The sequence below is a fragment of the Cariama cristata genome, unplaced genomic scaffold (genome assembly GCF_000690535.1).
Source record: "Cariama cristata isolate BGI_N322 unplaced genomic scaffold, ASM69053v1 scaffold21809, whole genome shotgun sequence".
Classification (NCBI taxonomy): Eukaryota; Metazoa; Chordata; class Aves; order Cariamiformes; family Cariamidae; genus Cariama; species Cariama cristata.
The window spans coordinates 4,995-18,460 of NW_009634324.1; the positions used below are offsets into that span (position 1 = coordinate 4,995).

Here is a 13,466-nt window from a genome sequence, read left to right on the forward strand (position 1 = left end):
ATTCTTGAGTATTAAGATATAACTTACAGCTCATAAAGTCCCTAGACTGATTGCTATGTGCTTCCAATGTAACTTGTTTTGTGTAATCTTTTTTGTGAACAGAGCTTCTAGCAACAGAGTAGTTCAGTGTAATGAGGTCTGTTCCTGTGAGGAATCATTGACATGCTAATTTGTGTTTTTTCTTTTTTTTTTTTCTTCAGTCTCCCACAGTCAAATCACCCGCTTGTATAGTCGCTTCACCAGCCTAGACAAAGGAGAAAATGGCACTCTTAGGTGGGTATTCTCACTAATTCAGCTGTTCTTGCATTGCCACATATCTGTAATGGTGGCTTGCTGTTGCAAGATGCCTGCATGTTTTCCTCCTATGGTGAATCAGTGAGGCTATTATGACAGGTTCTTTCATACCTACTGTCCACATAGCCATTCGAGTTTGTTCTCTTTCATAAAAGGTCAGGAGAAGTGTGATTGTTGAACCGAGGTGCTCTAAATACCAATTGTCTTTACTGTAGTGCTGAAGGTTTGTGGCAGTTCATACAAGAAAGGTCAGATTTGGTGTTCAAGGTGTTACAACAAATGTTCAGAAATGTTAAACCACATTTTTAGATTGTAATTTCTTACTTATCTTAATAATTACTAGAAGCAACATATAACAAGAATGGTTCCACTATGGCTTCATCCTGGCCTTCATAACAAAAAGATCATTTATATTTTTGGGAGCATGAGCTCTTAATTGTTTCTGATACTCAGTGATTTTTAACACTACTTTGATCTGCAAGCCATTTACTATTCTTTGCACCTCTTGCTGAACACCCACGTCTATTAGTATGCTCAAAAATAAAAAGAAAGAGCTGGAACCAAGTCTCTGTGACTAAACAAATACACACTTTATTCTTTAAAGTAGTAGTGCAGGATATTCCAAGATCTTTAAAGTGTTTGTCTTCTGTCTGTAATTTGAAAACTACAGAAGTGAACAAGTTTCTTACAGCTTAATTAAATAAAGATGAGGCTTAGACTTTATCTGCAAAACATTTTTCACTTTGATGGACTGAGTCTGCTGGAAAGAGTATTCTCAATTGAAAGGTAAACTCTAGTGTGATGAGTGCCTGTTAAAGTATTTCTCTGCCTGCTGTCTTTGTTCTCTAGTCTTCGCACTCTGGTTATTATATTGCCTGTTGGTTTGCTCTTTATTTACTGAACTAATTATGAATTCTGATTGTATTAAATTACTTATTATTCTCTTGATGTTGCCTACAGATTACATTAATGTTATGGAAACATATGACAAATAAAGTGCAGTCATGGATAGCTCCACGGGTGCCATTTTGCAACCAACATAGTTGGTCTAAGACCATACTGCTGCTGAAAGTCTGTTGCTTTTCTGTGTTGATGCTGGTACTCAAGGCTGTCTTTGGAAACTAACATACAGCTTTGAAAACTTGCCAAGCAAAACAAGAAAAAAAGGAATCTGATCAGTGTTCAGGTGGATTTTGTTTCCCATTCACCATATAGCCTCATATGCCAGAACCAGTGCACAGGGAAGCTGGAGAGAATGCACGAGAGAGTAGGAAGGGGAAAGGGACCTTGTTGTAGCATAGTATATTGGGTCTGGCTGGGATAGAGTTAATTTCTTTCATAGCAACTCTTAGTCAAACCCAGGGAACATAGATTCAGAGATCACTGGGGATTTTGTATGTGATGTTGCAAAATGTGATTGTAGGATGCACTGTAAACCTATGAAAGCTAGACCTACCTATAAACCAACCTCACTCTAAAGCTAGAATCACTGCTTAGAAGATGGTGACAAGTTGTAAGATACACTGTCTTTGACAATACTGCTGGCTTACTGCAGTTTCCTTTCCTGAAGGAAATATGCAGTTCCTTCTGGTGCCACAAATTGCTGACTTCTCAGTTAACATTTAAGTAATTGGTTGTGGAGTTGTACTGTAAACAGAACTACTGAGTGATTATTTTTGGTTAAAAATACTCTCCTCTTTTGGCTTGTGTAGGTATTTTTAAGCTGACTGACTCCAGTGATTTTGACTGTGGCTGTACTGTAAATATCTGGACTTGCATAGCTGAAGGGATGACAAAATGCATTGTGGGTGTGGAAACAATTGGCTTGGGATGGGCCGGGCAGGAACTTCTTAAGCCCACTTTGTCACCAAAGCCAGTGTATCCTATAAATTGTAGCACTGGCTACATGTGACAGACAAATCAGCTGATGATATTGTAGGTAAGGTTAAGACTACTTATGTCTCAAAATTAACTTCCTTGAAAAAGAACAGTAACAGCCTCTTCAAACTTTGCATGTGGATTTAGTCTTCACTGATGAACAAAGGTGATGGCTGCCAGACTAGTCTAGTATAATTTGAACCTAGCACACATTCTTCCTCAACTCTTCCCTCCAACTTTAAATTCACCTACTGAGTCCATAAAGTTTGCATAAACTTCAGAGTGGTTGTACTCAGTTTATGTAAGAGGAGTAATTAATTAAATATGCTATGAATGTCTGTTGCACAATGCTTAGTTTCATAGTGTTATGTATCAGGAGGAGTTCGACTTTCATTGTTGATAATCACATGGTACTTGGAAAAGGAAGTGAAATTTGTTTGGAAAATCCCAGCAACTATGCAGATTTTGATCCCTTAGCTTGCAGTCCTGGCCTTTAAGCATAGCCTGCTCCCAAATGTGGCTGACTTGGTGGCATTCAAATTTTGAAACCTGTCCTGGCACCCACAATATGTGGAAACCATTACAGTCAAGTAATGGAAAACTACTTCCTGAAAAAAAAATGAGGGGAGAGTAAGAACTACAGCTCAGAAGGTTGTAAATGTTGGTTTCTGAAATACAGATCAAAGAACTTGCTACTTTGAGACAAGCAAGATGAAGTTATCACTTACTACCACCAAACATTTTAGAAGGCATGTCTTCTGTTTGTTTCCTGTGAGCAAGAGTAATTGTTTCTATAAGAATGACTTACACCTTTGACTTACAAATCGGACATGACAGAAGTCACTCATGTGACTATGATCAGGAAAAGAAGTGTTAGGCATTCTTTATGGCATGAAGTAAATCTTTAAATGTGTACCACCCTTCTGAAGAAGGGGAAAAGTTGTGCTTATCCTTCTTATCTATGTATTAAAAATGGGCAAGGTAAAGAACACTTTGTACAAAAGATCTGGTAGATGATGATTAATCCAGGTGGTTAGAGAAGACAGGTAGTTCATTCTGAAACTGTAATCAAAAGCTGAAATCTTTCCTAGCCAGATGTTTCTATCAGCGTACCTATGTGCCGTTTCAAGGCACTTTCTTTTCAGAGTTACATAAATGAGACATGAGGAGGGTATTGATGGAGACAAAACTCCATCATACCTTGTTTTGGTGCCTTTTTTTTTCCTTCTCTTCTGATTAACTCTTACCAATTCTTTAAAAGTGTAGAAAAATATTATATTTTTTCATAGCTTCATTTTTCCTAAACAAAATGAGTAAGCTTCCTCAGACTTGCACCATCTGAATGAAACCAGGTTGTAAAAGCCAGGACAGAACTGTTCCTTTGAAAATTCTTTTGTCACTTGTGATTTCAATATTGTGACATGTTGAGTTGCCAAAACAAAAGGTTGATACCCTTGGATGTCCATAGCTACATCTAAATTATGAAATCTGAAACATACTTGTTCTACCTACATCCTAACTACAGGTCAGTAGGAAACCAGTGTGCATGTTTTCTTCTTTACATTCTGATTTCCAAGATGAGGAAATTGAAGCATATGACCAGGATAAGTGTGTGCTTGCTTCAGTGAGTCTCCTTGTTGGGCTGGTTGAAGTGTACACCATACAAGGATACATCTGCTCTAAAATTTATCTACTAGTAAGTAGCTCTAGACAGGAACATATAGAGCTATAAAAAGGAGATACTTGTCTAAACTGCTCCTTCTGCATCTAACTTCTGTATGGAGCCTCTCACTTTAACAGTACTTTCTTCTGCACTGGGGAAATGACAGGTTGAGCACTTCAGAAGTATTTTTTACTATACAGCAATTGGTACAGCCTGGTGAGTGTAGAAGAAGGAAGGGAAGGCAAGTATTCTGAAAGCCAATACCTGAGGAGAATAGACACAGTGAGTTGTTGATGCGTATCTCATGCTTATGAAAGCTGTTCACAAGATGGTGTGTCCTGGAGAACTTCAGAAAGCCTTTGGTCCTGAGAGAAGGGTGGCAAGACCTTGCAGGGCCATCTGTTAATCTTTGTCAGTGAATTGAATCATCTCAGCCTGGAAAGGTGTCAGGCTTGTTCTTATATGTTCAAACTGATATTGCAAGACTTCAAAGGAAAACATAAAAGCTAGGTCTCTGAACATGGAATTATTTACCTTTACTTAAGAAAATGCAAAAGATTTCTAGCTTTATCTAAAACAGACAAGACAGGCAGGATATGGGTTTGGATCGGAAAGTGATAGGGTACTAGAATAGTCTGTACTCCTGTCCTCAACCATGCCTTATTCACACTCTTTTTTTTTTTCTTCCCCTTCGCCCATTGCTTATCTAATTACCACCTTTACTTTTACAGTACTTCATGGCCTAATGTTAATAAACCAATTACTCCTCTGATAGTTAAGCAACTTTTTAATTGTGTAGAGCATGTGTAAGTTAGATGAGATGGCCGACATGGCCCTGAAAGAGGAGGATGTCCATCTTCTTTCCCTGTCATTTCTCTAGGCTCCCAGCACCTCTTCTTTGTCAGCCATGGTGATGTTAGATTTTTGAATTTTTTAACTGCTTCAGGTTGCTAATTCAACAGAAAAATAGGAGGGTGGAGAGGAGGAAAGTGGGGAGCTTTTTTGGGGGTTAGTGAGATAGATTAGACAACCAAAAGGTTTGATGAATGACAAAGCTAATGTTGACAAAGGAAGGGAGCAGTGAAACCTCTTCAGTAGTTACCTGTTAAATCTGTTTGACTGTCTTGATAATACACCTTACTACTTTTAATTATTTCCCTTTCTCAAGTAATTTCTTGTTACCTATATCCTCTGGACACTTTTCCTTTGCCACTTCTGTTTCGCATATGGTTTGTTTTCTCTCCATTGTTTTATTTTCCCTCCTCTCTAGATAGCCCTATGCTGCTCATTCCTGTTGAGGGAACAGTACTCTGCTGCTATCTAGAAGTAACAGAAGGATGAACAACCAGAAATAATTGAAGAAAAAAAAGGGTCTAGTAGGTTTCTTGCAGCCTTTGGGGTGAGGCAGAGCCACCTTTACGGTAGGGATCTGCTATGTGCCTTGGATGGTATACTCAGAAATATTTGTCTTACTGAGAATCTATAAATTCCTTACTGCAAAGTATGTCTAAATGTGAATGTGCTGGCATATATATCAGATGGTTGGCCTGCATAGTGATAACGTGCAGTTAAAGGTTGCTTTGCATGTTACATTCAAGCAAAGATTTAATAGAAGCCAAGTTCCTGGAAGACACATTAGAAGAGCCTTGTTGCTATGACACATGAATGCAGAAGTAGAGGGCATCAAATTTCCTGTAAGCTCCAGCCTCAGCCAGGTGAAGTTGGTCCCTAATGACTGCAGGAAGCCTTAGTTTATAAGGTGGAGAATAACTTTCTCATGCATTCATTTACTTTTATGGCTGTTATGGCTATTTCAGTTATAACACTCACTCAGTAATGTGCTGTTAATAAGCAAAAATGGTCTACTGCAATTCTGATAATGACAGAACAAATAGATTTGAAACCTGCAGAGTTATTTGTGGTTAATTGTTAATCTCCTGTTAGAAAGCAAAATAACTGGAGGCTGAAATGCTGAGTGCAAATTGAGGCTAAATACTAAAAAGTAGTGATACGCAAGGAAAAAAAATCTGAAGCATGAGGATTTTGCTCTGAATGGCAGAGGAGGCAGCTGCTGCTTTTAGCTTTTAAATGTTAGCATTGACACTGAAGTCCTGTTGTTAAAATATTGTTACCAGGACATAGGCTTTCCACATCACTGCATCTCCTGCCTAAATTGCTAATGCATACTTTGCCCTTCAGCTACAGCTTCATATGCAGCAGTCCTGAAGGGTCTGGTAACCAGTTGATCATGTTATACAGATGTTAACTTTGCCTATTAAAAATAATTTGGACCTGGTCAGAGCAGAAGTTTGCTGGGATAGCTTAAAAATATGGTCAGGTCACTCTATTAGAAGGTCAGAGAGTTTCACTATGTTGTAATAGATATAATTGGGACTCTTAACAGTGCTGTGGTGTGACCAGGTGCAAGGAGTGCTTTAGAATGCATTGAAAACTAGAACGTCTTGCTTCTGTGCCTTTCCCAGGCTAGACTAGTAATAAGGTTAGCCAATTCCTTTTTTCCCTTGTCTTTAAGATCACAGTATTACAAAAGGCCAGTATACTTCAACAAATAATCTCAAAATCTGTTAATGTTTAAATTACTTTCCCAGTTTTTTGTTGTAATGACCTAATGAATCAAACCTTGTTGCTGATTCATTTAGTAAGCATAGTTTTCAAAAGTAGCAAACATTTAGTAACAAAGTTTGAGACTTTGACCCAAACTTCAAAAACAGCAGGACTGCATTTGACTTGAAGGGAATTGCCAGTATTTCTGGAGATTGGGGAGGAAATGTCAAGTTATGCATCCAGACAGAATAGATTCTTTTTGTTAACGCCATTGCTGTTATCTTTGCAATTAAAAACCTAAATGATTATGGAGTACATCTTGTACTAAGTGATAAATTGCTGTGCTCTATTGTAGTGGAAAAACAAACAAACAAAAAAAACCCAAACCCCTGTTGACCAAAGTATTCACTAAGACATGCTTGGTGTGTCTGCCTTGGTCACACAGAGATATCCCACTTCCCTTTCTGACATTCTATTAGGTTGAAAGAAAAGACAAATTATTAGTGCAACTCTGATAATAGAATGAACCCTATGTTCATGTTATACTGATCTATAATGTGTTTACATTGGTACAGCTCATGATGTCTTCCAGAGGAGGAAAAGCTGTAACAATGTAAGCATAGCTATGCTTGCACTATAATGTGTACATGTCGTCATGAGCTGAAAAAAGAATGGCTGGCAAAAGCTGTGAGTATTTGCTATGTACTGATAAAGTTACATCTGGTGTACAGGCCCCTGTCAAAGTCTAAATTTACTACTTTAAAATAGGAATGCTGCTTGGTTGAAGCAAAAATAATCTGAAATTTGGCACTTATAATAAGATACAAAGTTGTTGCATAAATGAAAAAATTCCTATTAGAATATACAGATCACCTGTGGTAAGTTTGGAGGAGTATGGTGGTGTCCCAGAATGTGGAATGGGGTGGTCTGGAAAAATCATGCCAACTGAAATGATTCAGTACCAAAATAATGATTAAAAAAAACAACAAACCAACATTATTTTCATTTTGAAGCCATATTTTGCTTCAGAGCCATTTCAGAAGCTTTCCTTTCCTTAAATTGCAAACTAGCTGGCATCGTTACGGGAAGGTTTCTAGCACAATGTTAGCTGAGAGGTGCTGTTAACATGATAAATGAACACTGCTAGTTGATAATACAGGCTTGGCATTGTCTTTTGCTTTGTTTTGTGCCATTAGTCATGGAGAAAACATGATTTAAAGAGTTGCATTTTTAAAAACCACCACATGTCTTGCTGCAGAAATGGAACCCAATGGACATTTTACTGTAAATTCTTTTTAAGCAACTTTTTCCTCCTCTGACTTCAACTTTATGCGGACTTCCTGTGTTCTTGCTTTACTTAGCCGTGAAGACTTCCAGCGGATTCCAGAACTTGCCATCAATCCACTGGGAGACAGAATTATCAACGCCTTCTTTCCAGAAGGGTGAGTTCCAACAGACTGAATTTGCAAGCAGGTGCAAAATTTGTAGTTTGAAGTTTTGATAGGAGTGAAGTGCTGATAATTAAAGCATGGAATTTGAATTTACTAATAATTGAACACCTCAAACTTGTCATGAAATGTATGTGGGTACATTGTGTCCTCAGCATGTTTTCATTCTGTAATGAGAAATACACAAAAATCTTGTAAGGTTGAAGTGCTTTATTCATTGACAAACTCAGGCCTCATGTCACAGTTTTGCACTGTTCTTGCTGTGCTGCTGATTACTTCTAAAGTCGAGGGCATGTATGGACTTTGGTTCTTAAAGCAAACTTGTAGCAATACTATTTTATGCTAAATAGTATTGCAATTAACTAATTTAGTCTTGTTTTCCATGTTTTAGCCTCTGAGTCTACCTTTGTTATTAGATCAGCTTTGTTTGTTTGTAGTTTTTGATCACATTTAAGAGATAGCTTATGGCACTTCTAACATAAATCCAAAGAGATGATCAAATTTGCAGTACTATCTCTCTTCATTATATCTCCACATCATTCTATGGAATCTGCTGCTGTTCTTGAACACATTTGTCATTACTGATTGATGAAGGTTGGATTGTCTAATCAAGTCATATCAGCTAATACCAGGCAGGGCTTCCTGCATAGAAAGCAGGAGTCCTGGAAAGTACTTGCATAGCTGGTTCCCACAGAAACTAGAGAAGAGAGCTATTTGCTGGAGAGCAGTAAGCAATGGCCACCCACAAGCCGGAGCCGAGGGTGACAGCAAAGCTGGCAGGGGCAATGTACTTGCTGGCAAAGGGCACAGCACCTGAACAAGAAAAGCAGAGCAGGTCCAGTGACTGTCAGGTCAGCCAACAGTCCAGTGGCTGCCAGACAAGTTGACAGTGGTGAAGCTAGTCTCAGCTCAAGTCACGGAATCGGGGTCCAGATCACCAAGACAGATTGCCAGACTCGGGCATAGCTGCAGGATAGCTCAGGCAAGGGCCAAGGGTGAGAACTTCAGCTTAAACAGAACTTGCAGGCAAGGGGAACCCTCAACAAGTCTTTTTTTACACATCAAACTTCATAACAGTGTGATCCCAGGTTGCAACTGCACTGTATCAGAGCTGGGTTTGAGCAGAGGCAGCCAAACCTTGGGGAGGTGGGAGAGGAAGTGTCTGCGTGGTCTTGATGCTTTAGATGTTCATACTACTCTTTACTGAAATAAAGAACCTGTATAAGCTATGCTAAAACTGATGTGCTGAAATGCTTACACAGAGAGGACCAAGTGAATTTCCGTGGATTCATGAGGACACTAGCTCACTTCCGACCCATAGAAGATAATGAAAAGAGCAAAGACCAGAATGGACCAGAACCACTGAACAGCCGAAGTAACAAGCTCCACTGTAAGAAATGTGAACCTTCCTATAGAAGCAATTATTTTTCTTACTTTGTTTTTGTGGGTAGGGAGTGAAGGGGCTTGGGGTTTTCTGTAGAGTCGTTCCCTGTGGAGTGATACCCTCTAATACATGATTTTTTTTTTAATGAACTTGCAAGCTTACCTGTTCAGAGTGTGAACAATTGACCCATTCTTGTATTGGAATTTGGTGGAATTGGTTGAATCTTGAGCAACGTATACGCTTTTCCAAATGCTTGTAACAGAAGTGTTTTGAAATGGTTTGCATGCAAAGTTATTTCAGATTTAGAAGCCTCATCCCATACATGAACAGTCTTTCTTTGCTTCTTTCTCCAGTCTTTTATATAGTGCAGTAATTTTTCCTCACCTTCAGCTGAGTACTTTCTTGAGTATTTGGATGTCTGCCTACAGCATATGAGCAGAATGCTCTTGCTCACTAATCAAAGTTGGCAACAGTCCTCAGAACACTTAAAATTTCTGTCATATCTCATCCAGAATATAGTCAAAGAGAATGAATGGTGATGTAAAAATGGTTGGCTGATGTAAAAAAGGATTGAATGTATCTTGGTGGTAATTATACTTGCAGGAGTTGGGGCTTTGCAGAAATACCTCTGCAAGCAGAGTGCTTCTGAAAGTACTTGAACTGAGTACTTAAGTAAGATTTTTCACTTCTTGGCAATGTTATTCCTCTATGCAGTAATAACACTTCATGGAACTGAACATGAATTTTCTAGTGAATTTAAATTCTAAGCTAAATCTCTAAAAATAATTTATGAATACTTACTATTTTTTTTTAGACAAATGTATGGTTATGAAGAAAAGTAATGGCACTTGAATTAAACTGCTCATTCTTTTCTTCCCTGTAGTTGCTTTTCGGTTATATGATCTAGATAAAGATGACAAGATTTCCAGGGATGAGCTTCTTCAGGTAAATAGCATAGGTCTGCTTTGAATGACTCCATGACCTTCACACCCATTTAGAATGAAGAAGGCAGATACAACAGTCTGCTTAAAAGAACTCCTGAAGGAATTTGGTGGCTAATTGCTTCTCTCTGGTTTAAAGCTTTAGATATGGTATGAGACTTTAATCTCATTTGGTAGCCTAGGCTGTTCTATCAGACTGGGAATGCTAGATTCAAATTTAAACCAGAGTGTTAGGCTAAGCAGATCCTAGTGGAAATGATACCTAAATATCCAACAAATACACTGAGCCCCTTAAGAACTACTTTCTGTAACTTTCAAAGGTGCTTCTAACAGGACTTCACAGGGACAATCCTTGAGGTGGATTAGGTTGTTTGCCTGATCCTCTGTGCATTGTCTCAATAGAATAAAACTTCTTGAAATTGTAGCAAAGGTAATCAAAGTTCATCAATGCTGCATATATATGAAACTAGGCTTGAGCTAGGAGTAATTACATACTACTAATCCTGGGAAGTAGACATGGCAATTTGTGGTTCGTGATGTAGGACAAGGATTTGCTTTTGACTGAAACTGTCCTCTTCTATCTGCCCAGAAAATGCTTTACTACCTGTAGAGAGTAATGGCAGTTATCATTTGACCTTATACTTACAAGATTCCCATAGGCAGTTATCTCAAACAGTAGATATTCAGTCAAATGTTGGTATGTTTTTTTTTTTTTTGGGGGGAGGGGGGTGTGTGGAAATAGGCAAAGCATGGGAACAAACCATACTAATTCCTAGTTCCAACAGCTTTCTTGTACTTCTCCCTCTTCCTGCCACCTACTGAAAAAGCAAGATTTTTTTTTTTGTCAGAGGTGGCCACAAAAGGAAGCTGTCTTTCCTGAAAACCTTGATTTACAAAGGACAAATAGAAGTCTGTCTAGAAATGACTTCCATGGAAGTCCTCCAGGATTGTTCTGGTATGGTGTTATTTTGACAGTATACATGAGAAAAACAGCACTAAGAATACTTCTGTTCCCATGTCAATAATAGTTATTTTGTTTTCGTATTTAATCTGGGGACTTCTGTTTGTTACAGGTATTACGGATGATGGTTGGTGTAAATATTTCAGACGAGCAGCTGGGCAGCATTGCTGACAGGACAATCCAGGAAGCTGATCAGGATGGAGATAGTGCCATCTCCTTTGCAGAGTTTGTAAAGGTTGGTAAACTATGTTTTTAATGACTAAATGAAACTGCTTAGTAATGGGGAAGTCATTCAGACTTAAATGCAAATGGAGACAGAGAGGAAGTTGTTCAAATAGTCCTGCCTGCATTTGGGCAAAGCAAGCTGCCTTATAGCTCTTTTTCAACCCTTCTTTATCAGGACTTTTTTTTTAATACTGTCAGGGTACTAATAATTAGTCCGTATGTTGTATAAGCTACAGCACTGAGCATACTGCAGAATTTTCACTTTATTTTTTTGCAACCAATTCTTTCTGCACAAATAGCCTGACTAGCACAGGTACAAAAGAATAATTCTGCTAAAATTGTGCTGATCAGTTTTCACTTGTAGATTTTATCTGTTAGTGACAGAACTAGTATAAGTATTCAAGTTCCTACCTCTAGTCCTTTGAATGACATCTTTTGTTAGTCAGAAATAGGTGATAGTAAGGAGCCACCACATAGTCAGTGGAGAAGGTTGTCTATAGCAGAACAATTTCAACTACCTAATGGGATGGTGTTGACAAGAGGAACCACACTTATCCTGGAGGTGGACAAAGACAGGACAAGAGGCAACAGAAACAAGTTGCAACATAGGACATTCTGGTTAGCCATAGGGAAAACTTTTTACCATGAGGATGATCATAGCTGCTGAAGATGCAGAACCTCCTTCCTTGAGGATAATTAAAACTTAACTGGACAACCTGATCTAGCTGGCCTTCCTTTAAGTAGGAGTTGAGGGAGTTGGACCAAAAGACCTCCAGAGGTCTCTTCAAACCTAATTACTCTAATCTTGGAACACTGAAGTCTACTGCCTGAAACAGCCTGGAGCAGACTAATGTCTTCATACCTCAGTGTTAATAGCAATTCAGTGAATAAAGTTGCCACCCCAGTTTTACAATGATTTGCGTCAGTGATGCTGTGGTCTTGATTTTAGCTCTTCAATGAGCCGCTTCCTCTACTCTGTTCTCCCTTCTGTTTGCTGGCTGTGCATCCTCACATAATCTAATTTGGGAATCCAAGCCTTTCTGGGCTGTTGGCAGACTAAAACTGCATTAGTTACATTTTGGTTGACAGCCTTCTTCCAGCTTTAATGGCTGAAGTTTCTTTCCTTGGAAGGACCTTAGTCCAGAATGAAAAATAGCAGTCTCTAGATGAAAGACTGGCATGCCAAATTGAAGACATCCCATGTTCCTGCCCACTTCCTTTCTACTAGAGTAAGAAACCTTGGAGGAGCAAAGTATGTACAGTAACTTAAGTAGCTGTTTCTGAATTTTGTTGCAGGTTTTGGAGAAGGTGGACGTAGAGCAGAAAATGAGCATTCGATTTCTTCACTGATGGATGGAGAACCCATTCTTTCTACCCCTACTATATGATGAATAGAACTTCATTTTCTCCTTAGCACCTTCCCCCAGAGCATTGCTACTGGTGCAGATACATCTCCAACCCCTCCCTGATTTGTTCTACCAATGTGAACATTCCCTGTGCATCAGGAACAAAGGGAAATGGCTGCCATGCAACTTGGAAAGGAGCAATTTTTTTTTTTAAATCTTTTCCTTACGTTTTTTTTTCCCTTTCTCCCTTGTCTCCTTCACTGCTGTTTCAGCAAAAATGTCTCTCCTTATGTACTGCTGTTTAATCTACAAACTGATTCTTCTGAGCTCTGAATCTGAGAATGGAAAAACAGGAACACGCCACAGAAGCGCCCTCTGAAATACTTTGGAGACAAGCATCTACTCAAGTACTAGGTGCAGTGATAATGATTCACTTTTGCTTCCAGTAGCGACACCACACTACAGCTGCCTCTTTCCCCCCCATTTGGCTCTTTACATGCAGATTTGTTGCTTTACTGCTTCCAAATCTGCCTTTTACTTGAGGACTTCTCAGTTTCTATGGCTTCATTGTACAACTAGCAGTGCATGCTCAATGATAGCCTGGAGTACTTTTTGTTCTTTGTGGGATGAATTCACAGGGACAAATAAGAGAATCTATGGTGGAGCCAGGCTGTGGTGTCCTCAAAAGGAATAGGAATTCTGCACTAAGTCACTTCAGTTGTTGCAGTAGCAGATGCAGAAACTTGTTTCTTTCCTTTGAT

The 13,466-nt window shown here is 38.9% G+C and overlaps 1 protein-coding gene across 1 annotated transcript; it reads left to right on the forward strand.

The window, feature by feature from the left end:
- Nucleotides 1–200: 200 nt before the first annotated feature.
- On the forward strand, nucleotides 201–13,229 carry CHP1 (calcineurin-like EF-hand protein 1; the record flags this gene model as incomplete). The annotated part of the gene is made up of 6 exons (XM_009707112.1): nucleotides 201–273; nucleotides 7,762–7,842; nucleotides 9,111–9,238; nucleotides 10,116–10,177; nucleotides 11,247–11,369; nucleotides 12,656–13,229. Coding segments are annotated over 6 exons (521 nt in total), but the record flags the coding sequence as incomplete, so codon positions are not given.
- Nucleotides 13,230–13,466: the final 237 nt, after the last annotated feature.